Source organism: Diadema antillarum, unplaced genomic scaffold, assembly GCF_040938485.1.
Source record: "Diadema antillarum isolate AM-2024a unplaced genomic scaffold, OU_Dant_1.0 scf00000131, whole genome shotgun sequence".
In the NCBI taxonomy this organism is placed as follows: Eukaryota; Metazoa; Echinodermata; class Echinoidea; order Diadematoida; family Diadematidae; genus Diadema; species Diadema antillarum.
This window is the reverse complement of record NW_027271020.1, coordinates 1308856-1331061: the sequence shown is the minus strand read 5'-3', so window position 1 is coordinate 1331061 and position 22206 is coordinate 1308856. Positions and strand designations below refer to the sequence as shown.

The following is a 22206-nucleotide window of genomic DNA, read 5'->3' as shown; positions in this document are numbered from 1 at the left end:
GGTACAGTATCGACGTTGAGCACGGGTCAGGGATCGGCTTGCGAAGGCGATGGGGCGTTCCACCTCCCGCTGTGCGATATCATCCCATTGGACCTGAGACAATACTGCACCAATGCCAGTCGAAGAAGCGTCAGTGTCAAGAATAAACAGTCCGTGGTCGTCGGGGTACGCCATGACTTGGTCGCTAACGAGAACGCGTTTCAGCTCCTCAAAGGCGTGCTGACATTGTTCGTTCCATGCAAAGTTCGTTGACTTCTCTAACAGCTTGTTGAGAGGCGCCGCGATAGTCGAAAATCCTCGGATGAAACGACGATAGTACGAACATAAACCGAGAAATGAACGTACTTCGCTCACTGACGTCGGAGTGGGCCAGCTTCGCACTCTTTCAACTTTCTCGGGATCGGGCTTGATACCAGAAGCGCTCACCACATGTCCTAGATATGCGACCTCTGATTTGAACAGGTGACATTTACTCGGCTTGAGTTTGAGACCTGCCTGTCCAAGTCGACTAAACACTTCCCCTAAGCGTTCGATGTGTTGCTCGAATGATGAACTCATCACAATAATATCGTCCAGGTAGAGAATCAATGTTCGCCACTGCAACCCCTTCATTATCAGCTCCATTGCACGCTCGAATGTACTCGGGGCATTGCATAACCCGAAAGGCAGTGTTACGTACTCATAATGCCCGCTGCGTGTGCTAAATGCAGTCTTTGCCCGGTCCTCCTCCTTAATGTCTATCTGCCAATATCCTGATTGGAGATCTAATGTCGAGAACAGCTTAGCACCACCCAAACAATCGAGGCAGTCCTCTATCCGAGGCAGAGGATATGCGTCCTTTTTAGTCACATTATTCAGTTTCCGATAGTCCACGCATGGTCTTGTCGAACCGTCACGCTTCTTGACATAGACAAGCGGGCTCGACCACGGGCTCGTAGATTCTCTGATAATGCCTCCTTTTAGCTGGTTCTCGATAATTTTCTCCTCTTCGTCAATGAAGGCACGGGGAGGGCGACGAGGGCGTTGCTTTATGGGCGTTGCATCTCCCGTATCAATCGTATGCTTAACAATTGATGTCCTGCCGAGGTCAGTTGGCGAGCTGGCGAAGGTAGATTTATGCTTCTCCAGCAAAGAAAACAATTGCTCTTTTTCATCAGAGTCTAAGGCAGCACAAGAACGCTCATACAAGTGATTCAAATCCGGCGACCATGTGTTATCTGTGTCATTTGATGAGTGTGAAGTGCACGTTACTCTATCTACTTTCACAGTTTGACGAACACATGTTTCACTCCTTTCTGCAGGTTCACATAATTCATCAACAATATTCAAAGTCGCTATTCGCGTGCCCGCATGCAAAGTGATTTCCTCCTGAGACACATTTACTACACGCACGGGTAAGACTGCGTCCTTTTGCGTTGTATCCACGAGACAAGAGGCAACATGAAGATCAGTCGTCTCGTGAGAAGGAGGCTCGATGATAGCGAATGGCATAAAATCACAGATAAGTTCCCCATCAACTTTTCCTGGAACAATGAACTCGGAGCGAGGAGGAACAACAACGTCAGTCTTAACATAAACAGCACTCTGTACAAAAGCGTTTGTGAACTGAACAGGATGAAGACGATTGTTAATGCAAAGTCCACGTCTCGCTTCAAAAGTACAGTTGAAATGATGTAAGAAGTCGAAACCAAGTAGGCCACTATCGCTCACATCTGCTACATAAGCATGCCAGTTGAAAGTGTCGTCTCCAATAATTATAGTTACAGGTATAACTCCATGCACAGTTAGAAGTCCATTATCCGCTGCTTCGAGTTGAATGTTTTGAGACGGAAAACTTAGTTCGGGACGGAGTTTGGCAGGCATTTGTTCGTATAGATCCTTAGAAATAATCGTCACCGCCGCTCCCGAATCGACCAGTAGTTTACAAGCAGCACCGCTTACTTTCGCATTAACATAGGCAGTTATTCCAGCATATTCGTTGACTCGAATAATCCTCGGTGTAGCTTCACGATCACGGGCAGGGCTCTGGTCGACTAACCCGCCCGCTGCTAGTTTCCCGGCGCACTCGCGTGAGATGGCGGATGAGAAGGGGCCTGGTGCTGCGCCTGCGACGACGATGACGGCTGTTGATACGATTGCGACATCCAGTTCGGCACGGCATTACGCTGACTCGATTGCCATGCAGGGACGAATTCATGCGGAGGCCTGTAGGTTGCCATGTTGCTGCGCTCGTAGTGCTGACGACGAGGGCAATTCCTAGCAATGTGCCCGACTTCGCGACATTCATAGCATCGTGGTGGCGTTGGCTGTCGACCCTGTGGTTGACCACGTCCTTGACCAGGCCGCGAGTCCATTGTGTCAGCTCGAAGATGCTCAATTTCCTCTGAGAGAGCCGCGATTTTGGAATCAATGTTCGCCATCAGCCGACGCTCGAAGGTGACCAGCTGCTCGGTCGAAAGCGATGTCGAGTCGGACGCAGACGAGACATATCGAACACCACTGCGATGACTATTGCGAGCTGCTTCTTCGCGTAGGTGATGATAACGCTCAGCGATATCGCGGGCCTCCTGAAGAGTTTGGGGCTCCTTCATTCCGATGGCCATGGACATATTTGCATCCCCCAGACCCCGGAGAAAATGCCTGGTCGCTATCGTATCAAGCGTCGCGGCGTCCGCTGTAGGATAACCAAAGGTGGCGAGGCGACGAATGTCAGCTGCATACTCCGCAATAGACTCCCTCGCTCCAAGGCGACGCGATTCCAGCTGCGACACGAAAGCAGACGGCGATTTCCTTCCCCCGAATCTATTTTCGAGAGCATCGACCAGGTTGTCGAAGTCGTTAACCACATCGTCACCGAGCTGTTGAAACGCGAAATCAGCTGCATCCCCTCGAAGACATGCAAGGAGGCGAAACCGTTGCTCCTGTTCACTCCAGTTGCAAGCCTCAGCTAGACTCCGAAATGAAGAAATGAAGCTCTCCCACGGCCGTCCTTGTCCGTTGAAGTTTTCCTGAAGCGGCAGATTAACGGTGACCGAGGGCTTCGTTGGCACGGCAGATTCCTCACACTCAAGATCGGCATGCACGTCATCACGAGAGCTCTGCTCCTGGCTTTCCCGGGCGTCGTGAACTCGCTGAGTCGCGTATTTCAACTCCTGCTCGAGACGGCGTATTTCCTGCTCGAGCTCTGCTTTCTTTCGTCTTGGAGCCATGGCTATCACGCAGTCAGGCACGTGTTGAAGTACAGCATCCCACCGCTGCCACCAGTGTCACGGTCGGTCTCTCTTCGGAACATAGTCGTATGTGGTATAGTTATTAGGAGATTATGAGTGTGATGTACTGGGTCGGAGAAGTGTGAGAAGACATGTATAGTTCCTTAGAGATTCCGTGATAGATGAGGTTGGTAGCGGGCCTCACGGACTGTAGAGTGGATGTTGAAGCATGACAGACTGCACTAAGACTCGAGATTCCGGTTCACAATAACTTTATTAAGGCGACAATACACTCGCCTGCTCCACATGACATTCAATACATGTACACGGTATAACATTGTCGTTCTTGTGATCTGCCGAAGTCTGACACTAACAGAGTAATCTTATCCCAATCTCAATGTAATCTCAGTGTGTGTGTTCCAACAAAGAGAAACCCTGCCCTATTTATAGTGGACATGACAGTGACCGTCAGTGTGGCTAGCTGTCAATCACGTTTACAAAGCAGACGGTCAAATTAGACACACCAGACCCAGCGTAAACAAGAAACAAAGAACAAGAAGGGAGAAGAGGAGAGAGAGAGACTAGACGGGGAACAAAGAACAACATAGGAGAGGGGAAGAGAGGAGGACCGGATTACAAACAAAGGACAACATAGGAGAGGGCAAGAGAGAGGGACTGGACGAGAACAAAGAACAACATAAGCGAGGGAGAGAGGGAGACGAGGCGAGAGACAAAGAACAACATAAGAGACAATGGACGAGCTAATTAAGGCGAAGAGAAGAGAAAAGACAGAAAAGACGCTGAGCTGGCAGTGTACCTCGCTTACACAACAGAAACACACAGAGCATATTACCTAGCTTACATAACAACAACAACACAACAGAGTACTGAACGCCATACTTAATCATATATGTATAGTTATAAAACCGTTACAATATATATATATATATATATATATATATATATGGGTCAGAATTTTGAACCATGTACAATTGAGCCAAAACAAGGCAAAATTTAAAAAGTAGGAAATTCTCCAAATTATTCATCTTACCTGAAAGAGTATAACTCAAGCTTTGATATGAACCCAATTATACTAGGATTTTCCCAGAGGAGCAAGTTTTTATTCACCGCTGAAGTTTACCATGTCCAGAGCAGCGAACGTCCGTGAGGAATAGTACAGCACATACACCTGAATACCATTTAACATAGTTTGCCAAGATCTGATTCAGTTCAAAATCCTAACGAAATATCTTAAGGGGCATGTGTACGTGCTTGCAGAATATTGAGCTTGTACTCTCAACCTGTACGTAATGGTAGACAACTGATGATTTAACTAAATTCGTCGTTTCTGTTGAAATATTGCTTTTCCGCTAAACACTTTCTCCGCTTTTCGCGCATTTTACAGAATCTCTATATTTTGACCTCTTATTTCACTATCCCATACTTTAATCCTCACTCCCAAATAATAACATAACTTTTTAAGATGTATCTGACCTAGGCAGTCTCTATAACCCAACGAACATAGCATAGTTTTCATCACGGAGGTTCGCATGTAGCTCACGGACGTTCGGAACAAACAAGATGCAGCTCTCGGGGAAACGCATTCTACTCACAACAAACAGCAATTTCATGTCGAGAACAAACTCCTCTGCAAAATCCTGAATAGATATTCCCAATTCTCAACTATATAAGCTTGTTTATCTTCTCATACTGAGAAATCAGAGAAAACAATTTTTCCATCTCTCGTAAATGAACGTACAGACGTACGTGTAATCTCAGTGACGTAGTCCATCCTTAAGAACGAATATATTTATCAAAATTTCGTTATCATGAAGTAAAGATTCAGGTCCTAAATTTGTTATCTAAAGTCTACAATGCAAAATTTGCTTATAACGAACATGGTCACAGCTAAAATTATGACAAAGAATTAACATAGAAAGACAACAGAAATGTGCTCCGTTATAGAAATACGAAGCTTAGCTGGGGAGGGCAAATGAATACCTTGGGAAGAAATCCCTCTATGTTTACTCCTTGTGTTACACACTGTTACCGAGGAGAATTTGTATTATTATATTAGTCAGAAATGATAATAGGTTCGAAGTTTCGTCATAACAAGACACAATAAGTCCATATAACTTGGATGGATGTTTGTGACTTCGATATTATACAATATGGTTTGTTAAAACAAACATTTTGTAGCGCGTCATTTCGGAGGCTCGTTATTCATACAGTTTGTCAATACGAAAATTGATAGATTTCGTATAATTATGAAGCTTTTTTTCGGTATATGATAGGAATCTCCGAAGGTTGATCGAAAGGTTTCTTAATTGGAACATGAAAAATCATGTTCGCTTATCCAAATGTGGAGAAACAAGTTAACAACTGAAATCCTCCAAATTTCAAAACCTCATAATTTCCGTTTTCACCTAAACGAATATCAGGTCCTTTCCACTTTTAGAAGAACGGACCTAAAAATAATGATCCTTAATATTTATTTTTCGGACTAACAAACTTTCGGAATAAGAAAATTTTTAATAACAAACCTCCATAATTAACTACAAACTTTTTTTTTCATTTTCGGAATAACAAACCTTTAGACATCGGAGTAACGAATCTTAGGAAGAGCGAACGTATCAAAGTCGTGCAACCTTAAACCTATTCTTAATCATTACTTTTTTTGAACATGTGTTTTCAAAGTACGCACAAAAGCACAAACAAATTGACGATCCCTCTGTCTCTTAAATGCAAAATGGAAAAAAAAAATCTTGGAAAGAATTTCAAATGAACATTGCTTTTCATTGATGAGTATAAAACAACACCATGTGATGATAAGCGGAGGATTTGTTTGTTTTGATCAGACAATAATTGTATACTGCATTATTTTTGTTCGCTTGTGACGGCATCTCGATTAATAAAAAACATAAACAAACAAACAAAAACTTCTCCAGAGGAATTTGGTACAACGGGAGTGCACTGACAAATTCTTTTCTCTGTTTGTTGGAGCTCGATCCCTTCTCTGTTTTTCAGTCATTTTCATTCAACTGCTTCCACGTCCTTTTGAAACTTTTCCATTTTTTATTCAACACATGCCCATTACAGACTGCTTCCGTCATTATCCTGCATGTGATTATGTAGCACTTTTCGGATTTGTTTTGGTTTGTTTTGTTTCTGTTTCTGTTTTCTGTTTGGTCGCAGCATGCCCAGGCTATTGAGGGAATGAGAGAAAAATCGTCATGAAGAGAAAAATAAGAATGAATTAAGGCATTTAATATCAAGACAATTACAGCGAACGTCCGTTATGGAGACCAAAACTGGATATGTTCTGTTTGAGACGGCAGCTACCATACTCAAAAGATAAACACTTGGCGCACCTGTCACTAAAAAGTGGCACTGATCCTCTTTCTCCTACTATGCAATTCATTGACTTATTCTACCAACGAACATCCGTGACCAAAACGTTTTCCTTTTATTATTACAAGTAAATTGAGTGCTGAACATTATTCACTTTTGGGTATGAGCAGCTCGGTGATTTGGTAATATTTTCAACTAACATTAACTTTATGTGCAGTGATATATTTGTAATTATCAGAAATTTCCTTTCTCGGACAGAACGTCCGTGAGCGAAACTTTCAGAACCTGTAACAGTACAAATTGTCTCCAGATCCTCATTAGAAAGAAATTTAAATGCACAGAAATTACAGATTACGCAAAATTCCATTTTCCTATAACTTTGTTTTCAGTGTTTAGCTGTTTTTGTATAATTAGAGGGAAAACAAGCGTAAAATTGTGAGTAAATTTTCAACTGTTTCTTCATCATGATCACATAACGCCTTAAAAATTCTGAAACTACTGCCCTAAACTCATTGTTTACTTTGTAAAACTTTATTTGTGGCTATTGGAGCTAAAAGTTTTAAAGAATACAGGACAATTTTGGGACAAATTATCCCTATCGAAGGGATTGCATACGTCACGGACGTATGGCAAGCCATATTACTTTTTAAAAAGATTTTCTGATATCACGAATTCCCTTTCGTGATATCAAAAATTCGAATTTCTGATATCACAAATTCAATTTTTGATATCACAAATACCCATTGGTTTATCACGTAAAACCAATTTTTGATATCACGAAATCGAATTAGTGATATCACAAATTCAATTCGTGATATCACGAATTCAATTCGAGATATCACGAATTCACATTCTTGATATCAAGAAATACATTTTGTGATATCACTAATTCCAATTTGTGATATCATTAATTTACATGGAATTTCAGCACATATCTTTCGCAAAGAAATCATTTGATTTCGAGCATTAGTTTTGCGCTGAAATTCAACCGTAAATTCTAGCCTTAGTTGAGGGCAGAAATACACAGGGAATTCGAGCTTTAGTTCAGTGCAGAAAACCAACGGGAATTTGAGCGTTAGTTGAGCGCAGAAATACACAGGGAATTCGAGCATTAGTTTTGCGCTGAAATTCAACTGTGAATTCGAGCGTTAATTGAGCGCAGAAATACACAGGGAATTCGAGCATTAGTTTTGCGCTGAAATTCAGCTGTGAATTCGAGCGTTAGTTGAGCGCAGAAATACACAGGGAATTTGAGCATTAGTTTTGCGCTGAAATTCAACTGTGAATTCGAGCGTTAGTTGAGCGCAGAAATACAAAGTGAATTCGAGCATTAGTTTTGCGCTGAAATTCAACTGTGAATTCGAGCGTTAGTTGAGCGCAGAAATACACAGGGAATTCGAGCATTAGTTTTGAGCTGAAATTCAACTGTGAATTCGAGCGTTAGTTGAGCGCAGAAATACACAGGGAATTTGAGCATTAGTTTTGCGTTGAAATTCAACTGAATTCGAGCGTTAGTTGAGCGCAGAAATACACAGGGAATTCGAGCATTAGTTTTGCGCTGAAATTCAATTGTGAATTCGAGCGTTAGTTGAGCGCAGAAATACACTGTGAATTCGAGCAATAGTTTAGCGCAGATATTCCTGTGGAATTTCATGTGTTATCTTTACATAGTATACATATAACGATAGTTACAAAAAAACCCTAAATGAAGAGTTTTGGCAACTCGTCTTCATTTAAAGTGATTAGGAATTGGTTTTAAAATAATCGATAAAAATAAATCGTTTAGCAACATATCTAAAATGCCATTATTGATATGTTGTCAATTACTTCAAAGTCACAAGGATTATATTCTTATTTTTTCCATTTCTCGCCACTGATTTGGCAGAGACTGGTTGACTTACAACTTTTGTTTGCGTTTCTCTTTACTCTGTCACGTGAAAGATACTCTCTCCCGACCTCCCCCTGTTACTCCTCCGAGTTAATAAGAGAAATTTCTCATTGCGCAGATTAACAAAATTGAAGTCCTTCGGACCACTGCTTTTTTCTTACTACAAATTTTAACTGTTTGTTTGCCATGCATACCGCTGCATAAACTCCTCATAAGATCTGGATAGGCCCTATCTTCACTCTTCTTGCTCTGGTCTGAAGACTTTTGGGCTTGTGCATTCCAGTTTTGTTCTCCCCGGTTTTGGTTCTTGAATAAACTTTCCTATAATAAATTACACTTTAAATTATTTTACAAAATCATGAACATATTGGGGCAGGCAAACTGTACACCTTACACTATTGGTCTTAATGGATACACCCCTTTGTTCTGGAGGACTGATTTTGAGGAGTGAGAAAATGTCTTTAGGAGAAACACGTTGCTTTATGCGACCACCAGCCGACACCAGTGGTGGACATTTGGCAAGTTTACGACTCCCTCTCGCACCCTGCATGACTCACAGTCTCTCTATCTTATTCTCCGCTGCTGACATACACAGACCAGAGGGGTGATTGCCCTTGGTCGGTCCGCCGCAATACAAACACATGGTATGCTTTTATAACACACATACACATACAACCACACATAATTATCATCGATTTGGTGGAAGAGTCTTACTGTAAAGGGGATTACCACATGAAAAATGAATTATAGTTAACAATAATGTAGCAATAGATGACAATTTGAGGACGAAACGATAAATTAAATGTAGGCCCTAAGTGTACAAAGTATCATTGAATTCATGATAACATGTTGCAAAACAATTGATTTGTATCAATAATTCATCGAATATACCTTGATGATCATTTAGGGAATGATGGATGTGTAAATCTCTCATATATAGTTATTTGTATGTTGAACATTGTTCTAAAAAAAGTTAGTAGTAGTGTAACACCTTTATTTTGTAGCGTTGTTATTCTTCGATGGCGTTTGGCGTTGTTACATTGGTAACGTTTCTCGACAGCACACAGAAGAGACCAAGAGACCAGTTCATATCATAAAGTATACAATTCCGGGCTCTTTATTTAATTACGGTAGGATATAACGCTCAGCAGAGATATATATTAACAGGTACTCCCCATCAAACGGCCATATATTGCCCCTAAAGAGGGATGGCAAGGGAGACCAACGCTTTGTGTGTCTCTACCCGAAGAGGGTGAAAGAGAGAACTCTTTTCAAAAGCACATGGTCACCTTTATAGTACATCTATTCTCAAAGGAGGGGCTTAATCTAGATAATATTCAAATATTCAAAACAGAGGGATTCAGATTATAATAAAACAAAGGTGTAGGTTAATAATGACCACTGTCAATCCATGGGTCACTGACACCAGTGACTCACATTTTACATGATGGGGATGGTGGAAGAGAAACTTAGCACTGCTAGACAGTGGGGAGACGAGTTATCCAGAAATGTTTGTGGGAGAGGTTAGGCTCCTAGGGAGGTAGGGTGTGTAGACTGACCACAGGATGTGATGACCAGTCGGGTTGGACAAAATTCTGAGAATAGCACTGAGGAGTTTTCCCTCAAGTCTGTAGTGGTTGAAGCTCGGGTTTGTGGCAACAACACTCCTACATTTGATATATTACAGTAGTATACATTCCATCTGAATATCAGCTCAAAAGTAATGTTCCAATTCCCTGTGTATTTCTGCGCCAAAAAAAAAAAAGACCGCTCGAATTCACGGTTGAATTCCAGCATAAAACTAACACTCGAATTAGGTGATCCGAGTATCCCTCTCGGATCACCTTCTGTATCTGTACTGATTCTTTCTTTTTTTTTTCTTTATTTCTCCCCAAAAGTTGTGTAGAGGTTAGCTCAGAAAGTGCATTGTCTATGAATGTCAAACTTATACCATTTATGTATCGTGTCAAAAAGACGACAATCGAACAAAAATCAAAGTGATCAGTCGACCGTGATGTCACTATGACGTCATTATATGAAAACACATTCTCAATCATATCTCATTAATGGAATGGAATTTTTCAATGAAATTTACGTCACATGTATTTCAAGTCAAGCTCATTCTAGTCATTTTCTCAAAATTCATCTCTACTTTAAAACGTGCGCGTACGCGCGCGTTGAAATATTTGTATGCTCAAATCGAGCTCAAAATTTTTTTGCACACGTTTCAGACCAATTGGAGCATTTTTTGAAAAATTGAAAAAATTGGACGGACGCGTACGCGCGCGCGCATATACGCACGCACAGCTCATATGCCATTTAAATTTCCAGTTTTTTCACTTTGATCGGATGTCTGTAATGTCAAGAAATATTTATACCAAGTTTCAAGTCAATCCGACTCAACATGACGTCATACGGGCCCGTAAAAGTTGAAATTCCGCGCGCGCGTCAATGGCGATATACAGTGCAACTATGCCAAAAAACCGCCAATTTTAAATCCGATTTTACTCGTCAGGATGGACGGTGACCCCCATTTTCTTTACATATTTTGAAAGCTGATGAGTTGTACATGTCATTTCATGGGGTGGCAATGCTGACAAAATGATTAAAAGATATCAAATTTCTTAATAAAGTAAAAAAAGTAAATTTTCAAAATGACGTCATCAAATTTCAAGTTTATTCGAGCGTATCTCACTAGTCCTTTGTCAATTTTCACCCAGATTTCAGTATGTTGTAGCTTATTTAATGTTCTTTCAAACATAAAATAACAAAATTTTAATTAGATAACGGTGTCACCTCGTATAAATGGATTGAAAGTAATCTTGTCAAATTTGACCAGTTTACGTGTTATCTCTATGGGAGTGCAGTTTTTCTGGAAATGAAAATTGACATGATTATCTTTATCGAGCACTAGCTCACTTACCCTTAGGTAAATTTCTCCCAGATTTTACTCTATTGTAGCTGAGACTTTACGCTACCGTGAGTGTGCCCTTCGTTTTTTCATACGATGTCGGGATCATGTCAAAAATTTTGGTTGAAATTCAAGCTTATCTTCGATATATTAAGATATTTCTTTCTTTCTGCAACTTTCTTTGCAATAACTCAAGAAAAACGGCCTCTATCACTTTCATATTTTGCACATGTTTAGTTCATGTCACGTAAATTATTTCATAAAATAACAACTACTTGATCAGACGCCATCTTGGGTATGTAAATTAGGGTCAAAGGTCATAAGTGTTTCATCCTGTATCTTAGTGAATACATGTCCTACTCTTCCCATATTTTGCACACGAAAAGACCATGTTACAAGGATCATTTCACAAAATAACTACTTTTTACTCAGATGCCATCTTGTCTGTGCAAATTGAGGTCAAAGGTCATATGTACTTCTTTTTGTATCTCCGTTATGACGTGTTATCTCTATGGGAGGGAATTTTTTTTAAATGTGAAAATTGACATGATTGTCTTTATCGAGCACTAGCTCACTTACCCTTCGGTGAATTTCTCCCAGATTTTAATATGTTGTAGCTGAGACTTTGCGCTATCGTTCAATTGCCCTTCGTTTTTTCATACGAAGTCGGGATCACGATAAAAGACTTGGTTGAAATCAAAGCTTATCTTCTATGTATTGAGATATTTCTTTCTTTCTGCAACTTTCTTTGCAATTACTCAAGAAAAACACGCCCTATCACCCCCATATTTTGCACATGTTTAGTTCATGCCACGTACATTATTGCATAAAATAACAACTACTAGATCGGACAACATCTTGGGTATGTAAATTAGGGTCAAAGGTCATTAATGTTTCATCTTCTATCTTGGTGAATACCTGTCCTATCTTTCCCACATTTTGCACACGTATATACGATGTCGCGAGAATCATTTCACAAAATAACCACTATTTCATCAGATGCAATCTTGGGAGTGCAAAGGTGGGTCAAAGGTCATATGTTCTTGTTGCTGTCTCTTCGTTATAATGTATACAAAATTTGGTACCAAACATGGCAGATATGACTCCCTTTGCTAAATGACAATGCAAACATAACACGGCCAATGTCTCTAAACACAGATGAAACTTGTATGGTCATGCCTATTGCGATCAGGACTCGAATCATTGATAAAAAAAAATCGGATCACCTTAATTTGTCAGTGATGACAAATTACAATCTCTAGTTCCCTTTGTATTTCTGTGCTAAACTAATGCTCAAATTCACAGCGATTTTCTGCACTGAACTGACGCTCGAACTCCCTGTGTATTTCAGCGCTCAACTAACGCTCGAATTCACAGTTGAATTTCAGCGCAAAACTAACGCTCGAATTCACTTTGTATTTCTGCGCTAAACTAATGCTCGAATTCACAGCGATTTTCTGCACTGAACTAACGCTCGAAATCTCTGTGTAATTCTGCGTTCAACTAACGCTCGAATTCACAGTTGAATTTCAGCGCAAAACTAACGCTCGAATTCACTTTGTATTTCTGCGCTCAACTAACGCTCGAATTCACAGGGATTTACTGCACTGAACTAACGCTTGAATTCCCTGTGTATTTCTGCGCTCAATTAACGCTCGAATTCACAGTTGAATTTCAGCGCAAAACTAACGCTTCAATTCACTTTGTATTTCTGCGCTCAACTAACGCTCGAATTAACAGTTGAATTTCAGCGCAAAACTAACGCTCGAATTCACTTTGTATTTGTGCGCTCAACTGACGCTCGAATTCACAGGGATTTACTGCACTGAACTAACGCTCGAATTCCCCGTGTATTTCTGCGCTCAACAAACGCTCAAATTCACAGTTGAATTTCAGCGCAAAACTAACGCTCGAATTCCCTGTGAATTACTGATATCACATATTCGAATTTGTGATATCAATAATTCAATTCGTGATATCACAAAATGGAATTTGTGATATCAGAAATTCGCATTTGTGATATCACAAATAAGAATTCTTGATATCACAAATTCAAATTAGTGATATCACAAATTTATTTCGTGATATCACAAATTCGAATTTGTGATATCAAAAAATCATTTTGTGATATCACGAATTACCATTGGTTTTTCACGTGAAACCTATTTTTGATATCAAGAATTCGAATTTCTGATATCACAAATTCATTCAGTGATATCACAAATTGAACTTTTGATATCACAAATTCGAATTTCTGATATCACAAATTGAATTTGTGATATCAAGAATGGATTTTGTGATATCACAAAGTCGATTTCTTGATATCACAAATTAAGTTCATGTGCTACACTTTGTGATTTGGACTTTGTGATATCACAAATTTAATTCTTGATATCACAAATTGAATTCTTGATATCAAACATCTGATTTTTTGATATCACAAAATGGAATTCGTGATATCAGAAATTAGCTTTAAATGTAAGCCCTCTTGCTTTTTAATAAGATTTTCTGATATCACGAATTCCATTTTGTGATATCAAAAATTCGAATTTCTGATATCACAAAATGAAATTGTGATATCACGAATGCCCATTGGTTTATCACATAGAACCAATTTTTGATATCACAAAATCGAATTAGTGATATCACAAAATCGAATTAGTGATATCACAAATTCAATTCGACATATCACGAATTCAAATTCTTGATATCAAGAAATACATTTTGTGATATCACTAATTCCAATTTTTGATATCATTAATTAACATGGAATTCCAGCACTTATCTTGCGCAAGAAAATCATTTGATTTCGAGCATTAGTTTTACGCAGAAAACCACTGTAAATTCGAGCGCTAGTTGAGCGCAGAAATACACAGGGAATTTGAGAGTTAGTTTTGCGCTGATATTCAACAGTGAATTCGAGCGTTAGTTGAGCGCAGAAATACACAGGGAATTCGAGCATTAGTTTTGCGCTGAAATTCAACTGTGAATTCGAGCGTTAGTTGAGCGCAGAAATACATTAGGAACTCGAGCGTTAGTTCAGTGCAGAAAATCGCTGTGAATTCGAGCGTTAGTTGAGCGCAGAAATACACAGGGAATTCGAGCGTTAGTTGAGCGCAGAAAATCACTGTGAATTCGAGCATTAGTTTAGCGCAGAAATACACAAGGAATTCGAGCGTTAGTTCAGCGCTAAAAATCGCTGTGAATTCGAACGTTAATTTAGCGCAGAAATACACAAGGTATTCGAGCGTTTGTTCAGCGCTAGAATGCAACTGTGAATTAAAGCGTTAGTTGAGCGCAGAAATACACAGGGAATTCAAGCGTTATAGTTTTGCGCTGAAATTCAACTGTGAATTCGAGCGTTAGTTTTGCGCAGAAATACAGATAGAATTCCAGGCTCTTCTAAGAGAAGAGTTTTGTCAACCCGTCTTTAATTTAAAGCGATAGGAATTGCCTTTAGAAGATCATTGATTTTTTTCTCTCTGTGAAACAGTGAATAATATATTTCAAAAAGTCCCTGTATTTTTTTTTTCTAATGCCAGGAGGCTGTCACGAATTCTTTTAGTGATATGGTTCCAATTTGTGACTTGGCCTCAAAACTGCATGCATTTTGCACTGATACAGCTACCCCAGCTGCTTCATATACCCAGCTAGCTACCAGGATATGATTATGCAGCTCACAAAGTAACAGCTTTAGTCATATACTGTACTATCTAACAAGAGTCGGATGCCTCTTGCTTTGGAAAACCATTGATGCAGCAGAGGTTGGAATCTACCTCATTATAAGATTTCTAACGGAACTCAGGCAAGCTCCTACTAGACGTACCAGTCATGGGTTTCCTGTAGATCTACTGTGTTATTCGCGACTTTCTACCACTCTCGATGAGACTACGTGTACAAGTGTATGTCCATGTGCCAGCCATTTTACTAGAGACTGAAGTCTAGACCTATTTTACAGACCACGTCTGCTGCTGGTGCAGTGGTGGCGTATTGCAAGCTTCAGATCAAAGAATGACAGGTTTTGATCCTTTCAAAAAATGTTTTTTTAACGGACCATTTTCATTTAGCTTATAGAACTCTAATGCCATGGCTTACACACCCGCTGACAGTGTGCTCGTCAGAATCGAAAGAACATTGAGAGAAGTTGAAAGACTTATCGCTATTGATAACCATGAACAGGCGAGGAGAAAGCTGAATTCAGTAAGTCGAAACATTGAACGAATATCTGATGGGTTACCCTCTGAAACACATGGCTCTCTTCAAGAATGTATCCACAGTTTGCTGCGATTGTGCAATCAAACGAACGAGCAAGATCATGACGAATCTGGAATCAGAGAAGAGAATAATGAAATTAACGATAATAGACATCGTGGAAGACCCATGACCAGTCTGCCATCCGGATCTTCCAGTTCTACTTCCCGTTCCACTTCTCCAACTTCAAGTTTTCGCGCCCAAAGGATAAAATCAGGTAGGCTAGAACACAACACACTCTTTGTAAATTTTGAATGCTGCAATGCTAAACATAAGAGTCAACTTAAAATATGTTACATTTACAATGTTAACAGTCGTATCATGTTTGATTTATAATCCTGGGCCATGTGTTTTGTATTGTAAATATGATCCTCAGTGGGCTTGATGATGTTTTTTTCCAATTATAACTTTAAAATATTCTCTAGCGTGAAAGCAGAATTCTGTGAAATACATTATAGATTGAACCACAAAAGCACAATGTGATGTACCGGTTGGATAGTGTACTACCAGTAACCTACACTTTCTTGACGTCCTCCAGATTTAAAGATTTGCAATTGTAGCATGTTAGATGAGAGATTCTTGGTATCACAGGGTTCTGCAGATTACTACTACTATCGTTGATAATGCATAGAAAGGGAGAATGCAAGAGAATGGCAATAAATGGTGCGATCTGCAATGAGAGTTTTTTGCAATGAGAATTTTTTTCTTCTACATGGTATAAGTGTCACCAGAATCAATCTCTGTGGGAGGACAGTGGTGATCATATTGGAAAAAATCCCCTATTACCCCCCTCATGCCACACAACTCGCCAAAAATAGACATGTGGAAATCTGAGTGCACGTATTTGTGCGTATAAGCTTTCAAGGGCGGAATGAAGTGTAGTGTAGAGTGGCATGGACAAATTAGTGAGATTGGGAGGACATGATGAAGTCTTTTTGTAGTATTTATCATTGCCATCTGAATCGTGGCATAAAAATGATGTTTTGGAGATTGAAAAACAGTCTGCTCAGTCTGAGTTTGCGCAGTCAATTAGTCTATAGAACTGTCCTTTAACTAAGAACTTGATTGCACTTAAGATTATCGATATATTCGATCTACTCATAGACTGTACAATGTACGGTTGTGTTGGATGTCAATAATAAATAGTTTTAGTAATAGTTATTTTACAATTCTAAATTGAAGACAGATTTGGGAACACATTGACTTGCATCTTCTTACCTATGTCATAATTTTCATTTTATCACTGGATGTTACATGTACCGACGTCATGTACATGATAGCACACCAGTATGCTACAACAGCGAAACCCGGCCTTTTAAGGGTACGATACAGGGTTGAATTCGCGTTCCTTTTTATGTGCATGTCTCTTCCACACGATATACCATTCTGAGAGAATTAAAATATTGATTTGTGAAATGCAGTTTTAAATGATAGTGAACAAGATCAGATCTATCTAAAGTTTTCAGTCGATACTTTTTCTGAGCATCGGCTCAAATAGATTAACATGCGTTATTCAACTTGTTTTACGCTATTGTCATCCGGCGGGATCGCGATGATTTCATGAAGTATTTCAGCTGTAATATTTTACGTAATACGATACACGCCAATATTAATCAAAACATCCAAACAAAATGCACATGCGTTCCAAAATCATAAATTCTTCTTTCTTTTTCTGCCACGAATTTCATCACATTAAAAGCTTTTGAATGATTCTTTTAAATGATCTGTTTTGAGCTAATACCACGCATGTGTATTAGTTCGAGGGAAAATTAATGGTTACATTCAATGGTAATGAACATGGGGGGGGGGGGGTAGTGTGTGTTATCGCGTGGTTTATAAGAAAACATGGAAAGAACGGTACTCGGTTCCTTAATGGGGGATAAAGAGGAATAACGACGGAACTGATGAGCCTAGCGTGTTTGGTGATCCTCCTCCCACTTCAGATTCATTCCCAGGGACGGCATGGAGGTTATCATACATCTGCAATGCACATGTGTGTACGTACATTATTGTGTTCTGGCACAGAATCTGCAAAACAGGAAAGAGAATACATCGATGGCATGAAGTTTGGTTTTCAATCTTTCATTTGTCGCGTGTTTGAAAGTAGCAGGTCAAGAAATGGAACCTCGTTGTATCAAATAAGATAACTTATATTTTTCTTTGTCGTAATGCACCGAAAATGTCCTCGTTATACCTGGGATCATTCTCTTTATATCCGAACTCGTTGTATTATATCCAATTCCTTGTGCCATAGGTTTACACACAGTGAAAAATGGGACGGACGTGATCACCTCGTCACTACGGGGTTTCACTGTATTCGTAATGAGTCAATACATTTTGATTACTTGTCCCACATTGTTGTATCTGTCAACAACCTCTGATTCATTCCATGACCTTTAGACCGAAGAACGAAAGAATACACTTTCAATTACAGTTTGTACTATAACAAGCCTGATCCATGTTACTTACAAGAGTATTTCCATTCTGCAGGTATGCGAGGGCGTCCCAAAGTGGAGATGACAAGGGAACAACTAATAACCCTTCACAAGAGTGGTTACACTGCTCGTAGGATGGCTTTACTTTTTCACTGCTCTACCTCGCTTGTGTACAAGAGGCTGTACGAGGAAGGTATTAAGATGAGAGACAAGTTCTCAACAATAACTGACGAGGAATTGAAAGCTGTTATAGCAGACCTTCAAAAATTCTTCCCCAACAGTGGTGCTGAGGTGACTTTATTTTCCTAGTGTTTTGTTGTATGCAATGTGTGTTGTGATTACAATGTCGGCATATGAAATCAGCCCCGTTAGTACAATTAATCATGCAAAACAATGCTCATCGTAATTTACTGTAAGATTCAAAGTATATATTACCCGTAGGCTTCCTTTTGACCTCAAAATTTGTTCTGAAAATGTCAAGACTGGTTTGATTCAAATACAAACTCGTTAATGTGATACATTATAACATATCTTGAAGAAAAAAAAAACCAAACATGAAAGTTGCAGAAAATTTTATTCGAGCCATGTAAGTTTCTCACCATAATCCAAACGATGTCACAATTACAAGGTTATAATTTATACAAGCTGTACATATTAACATATTGTAGTTCGTAGTACACACAGAATGAATATGATATGTAAATTGAAAAGAAAGAAAGAAATTAATTACATTGATGCGATTGAATAGAAAGCTCCTTGCCTGTTATTAGACGTAAAAATTCTACTTCAATCAGCGAGCTATGCACAATACCAATGTCGTACAGAACTGCCATGGGGTCGAAAATCATGATGAGTCCAAATAGAATGACATGTCTTCACTTGGATTGAGAATAATTCCATTTAATTAAAATTGTAAAGTTGTTTTCAAAATTAACCTTTCTTTAGATGATGACCGGCCTTTTACACACTCGTGGTCTCACTTTGCAAAGGAGTAGAGTACGGAAGTGCTTGTCTGAAGTTAATCCGCCTGCTACAGCCGAACGATGGGGGCACTCTGTTTCACGGAGAGTGTATAAAGTCGGTGCACCAAACAGCCTTTGGCATATTGATGGACACATGAAACTCTGCAGGTGCACTTAAATATTGTCTGCTCTTCCCATTATACTAATTCTTGAAAATTATTTCTATCTTGTACTATTTTTTTGGTCGGCACGTCACTCAGGCATCTCAGTGAGTCAGTCCGTGCCATCAGAGCTGACCAGTGTGACATTGTGTATGACTAATAAATCTATTGATGATACATACAACTTGTAGGTACATCATCATTTTACTACAGGATGTTGTACCTGCACATGTTCCTGCACTGTAGGAATAGGGATGACTTGGGATGATTATCTCTTGGCCGTTCAACTCCAGGGTAGGAATGACTGCATGCACGGGCCCTGTTAAATATCTGGTACACGGGCACTCCCCCTCCCCAAACAAGCAGACAGACAAACAAACACTAAACAAACAGAGAGGAAAATCTGTCAAGATATTTTAACGACATCTAACCCAAGAAAGTAGGGGATGGTCTTGATGCACCTTGTATATGTGATGCGGGGTATATACGGGGTATATACGGGGTATCCAAGGCAGGAAATGCCCACCAACGGAGGGAGATTGTCTGAGATAGGTGGTGCATTTAAACGAAAGGAACGACCATACAAGTATGTGTACACAAAAAGAGGAAGGGGCTAGGATTATCTGACACATATAAGTAGCATACGCTTACTAATAATGTATGTAATCTGTGTTAAACACACATGTACTTTAATCATGATAATTTTGATCAATCATTTGGGATATACAATCTTGTAAGTGTTGTAATACAACCAGCCTTGCTTACTAAGCCGACCTAACATAAGGTCGAATATGAAATGTCGAAGGTCTTTTCAAGTCCTCTTCTCTGCATATTCTCTTGATTTTAATCCATCATAAGTAGAATTTGCTCTGAGTTTCTCTATTTCTTTAGTCCAAGTAGATTCGACTTTATAAGCCAGGTTGACTGTATGCAAGTATACTGGTATACATGCATGTATATATAGCTGTAATCCCAACTAGTGACCATGAATTGCCACATTTTGATTCTCTAAGGAGTGATTCAGATTGTGAGGTCATACAATCTTATTTATTAAGGGGCAAAGTTCAAGTAAATATGTGAAAAGTGACCCTCTCTTCATATTGTAGAAAATTCTAGGGCAAAATCTTGGTTCAGGAGGACAAAGGTCAGAACTAAATGTGACCGTGCATCCCTCACTTACGCTACTGCAACAAAAACTCTGAATTTACATCATGACCCAAAATACTTAAATTGTGTCAAGTTTATTAAACTTCAGTTTCTTTGATTCTGTGAAAGAGCAATTTTACACACATTTGTGAATTCTAAATTTTTCCGACTGATAAACGAATGGTGATTTTTCGCGGTTTTTCTGGAACTCTTTATAGTGTGATTAGGTATAATATTTGTCAAAATATTATACATATGTCAAAATTTTGTCATTGTTCTCTGAAATGACATTTCCCTCCAAATGAAACTGGGTTAGACTCTCTGTGACTGTACGAAATCATAACAGCGCCATGTAAAAAGTTAGAATGCAGATGTACTGGGAGAATAATGCAATATGCCTTTGCCACAGGAAATGTGATGTTCTATCATGTGGACTGTATGCCATTTTCAAAATTCTGCATTACAGTTACGCATAGTTATCGTATCTTCATAGGTAAAAATATCATTATGTCATTAATACTCGGAACAATATTGTATATTTAATTGGTTAATGACCCTATGTTCCCTTATATGCGGATGTAATTTTTTTCTTCCCCTTTGTTTTATCTGCATGCGCATTTGCAGATGGGGCCTTGTTACCAATGGATGTATTGATGGCTACTCCAGACTCATTACTTTCATCCATTGTTCCACGAGCAACAATGCAAGAACAGTGTTAGACCTCTTTCTTGAGGCGACAAAGACCTACTCCATGCCAGCTCGTGTTAGGTCCGATCATGGCCATGAAAACATCCTTGTAGCTCTGTTCATGAATTTGACATTCGGAACCAACAGAGGAAGCCACATAACAGGGGAGTCCGTGCATAACATCAGGATCGAGAGGTTGTGGAGAGATGTCTTTAAAGATGTGATTCAAGTGTTCTACAAGGAATTTTACGAACTTGAGGATGAAGGAGTTTTGGACCCCAGTGATGACATCCATAGATATAGTCTGCACGAGGTCTATTTGGAGTCTATCAACCAGCGCCTGTCAACATTTCAGCAGGCATGGAACCACCATCGCGTCCGTACTGAAGGCAACCGCACCCCGGAACAGATTTGGCGAGATGGCATGCTAGAATGTAGCCTAGACAACGCTGCAGTAGGCAGAGTGTTTAATGAGGGATCATGGGAGGAGAGGATCGAGGAAATGTTGAGGAGGCACAACCTAGCTGATACTGGTGATGAAAGAGTAAATGGTGAGACAAACAGTGTGAATTCACGATTGTCGCAAGTTCAGAAGGAGGAACTACAGCACATCCTGGCAGGGGATGGTTTGTTGAAAGACAAATTTTGTCAACATTCCACGAAGGTTGAAGGTTTCCTGCGGTAACATTTTCCTGAATAAATTCCAATTAAGCTGAGATTGGCAGTACACTAGTGTATTTATAGGGGGAGGAAGGGAGGGAAGGAGGAGGAACATGGTTGTCTGATTTGGATCAAATTGGTATAGAGAGACACTAACTCAATCACATTTTGAAATAAAGTATCTGAGTTTACATTGTTCTTTTCCCATTTATAAAGCAAGTATTTTTCATGTTTTACCACTTTTTCATTTTTCCCTTTGCTTAGGGCTGGGATGCTTGACATGGTGTTTGGCACTTTTCTCTTTTTTTCCCCCAAAGATTAAAGACTGTCCCATCATTGTGTGTAGTTTTCTGAATTCTTGTGCTAATCTGTCCAGGAGTCCACAAGATTCAGCTAAGAATGTTGAATACTAGACATGTACTTTATGTAAACATTCATCACTCATTGTGCAAACAATTGGTATCTAATAGCTCATCAAAAAATATTTCATATATAATATATGTGCTTGGAGGTTCATCTTTTTTGGTTGAGTTTGTGTTTGTCAT

General features: G+C 39.5%; 1 protein-coding gene across 1 annotated transcript; it reads left to right on the top strand.

Annotated features, from left to right (window-relative positions):
- The first annotated feature begins 18102 nt into the window (after positions 1–18102).
- On the top strand, positions 18103–21686 carry LOC139720645 (uncharacterized). The gene is made up of 3 exons (XM_071632001.1): positions 18103–18336; positions 18991–19175; positions 20939–21686. The coding sequence occupies exons 1-3, from the start codon at positions 18103–18105 to the stop codon at positions 21684–21686; spliced, it is 1167 nt and encodes a 388-aa protein (XP_071488102.1).
- The last annotated feature ends 520 nt before the right edge of the window (positions 21687–22206 follow it).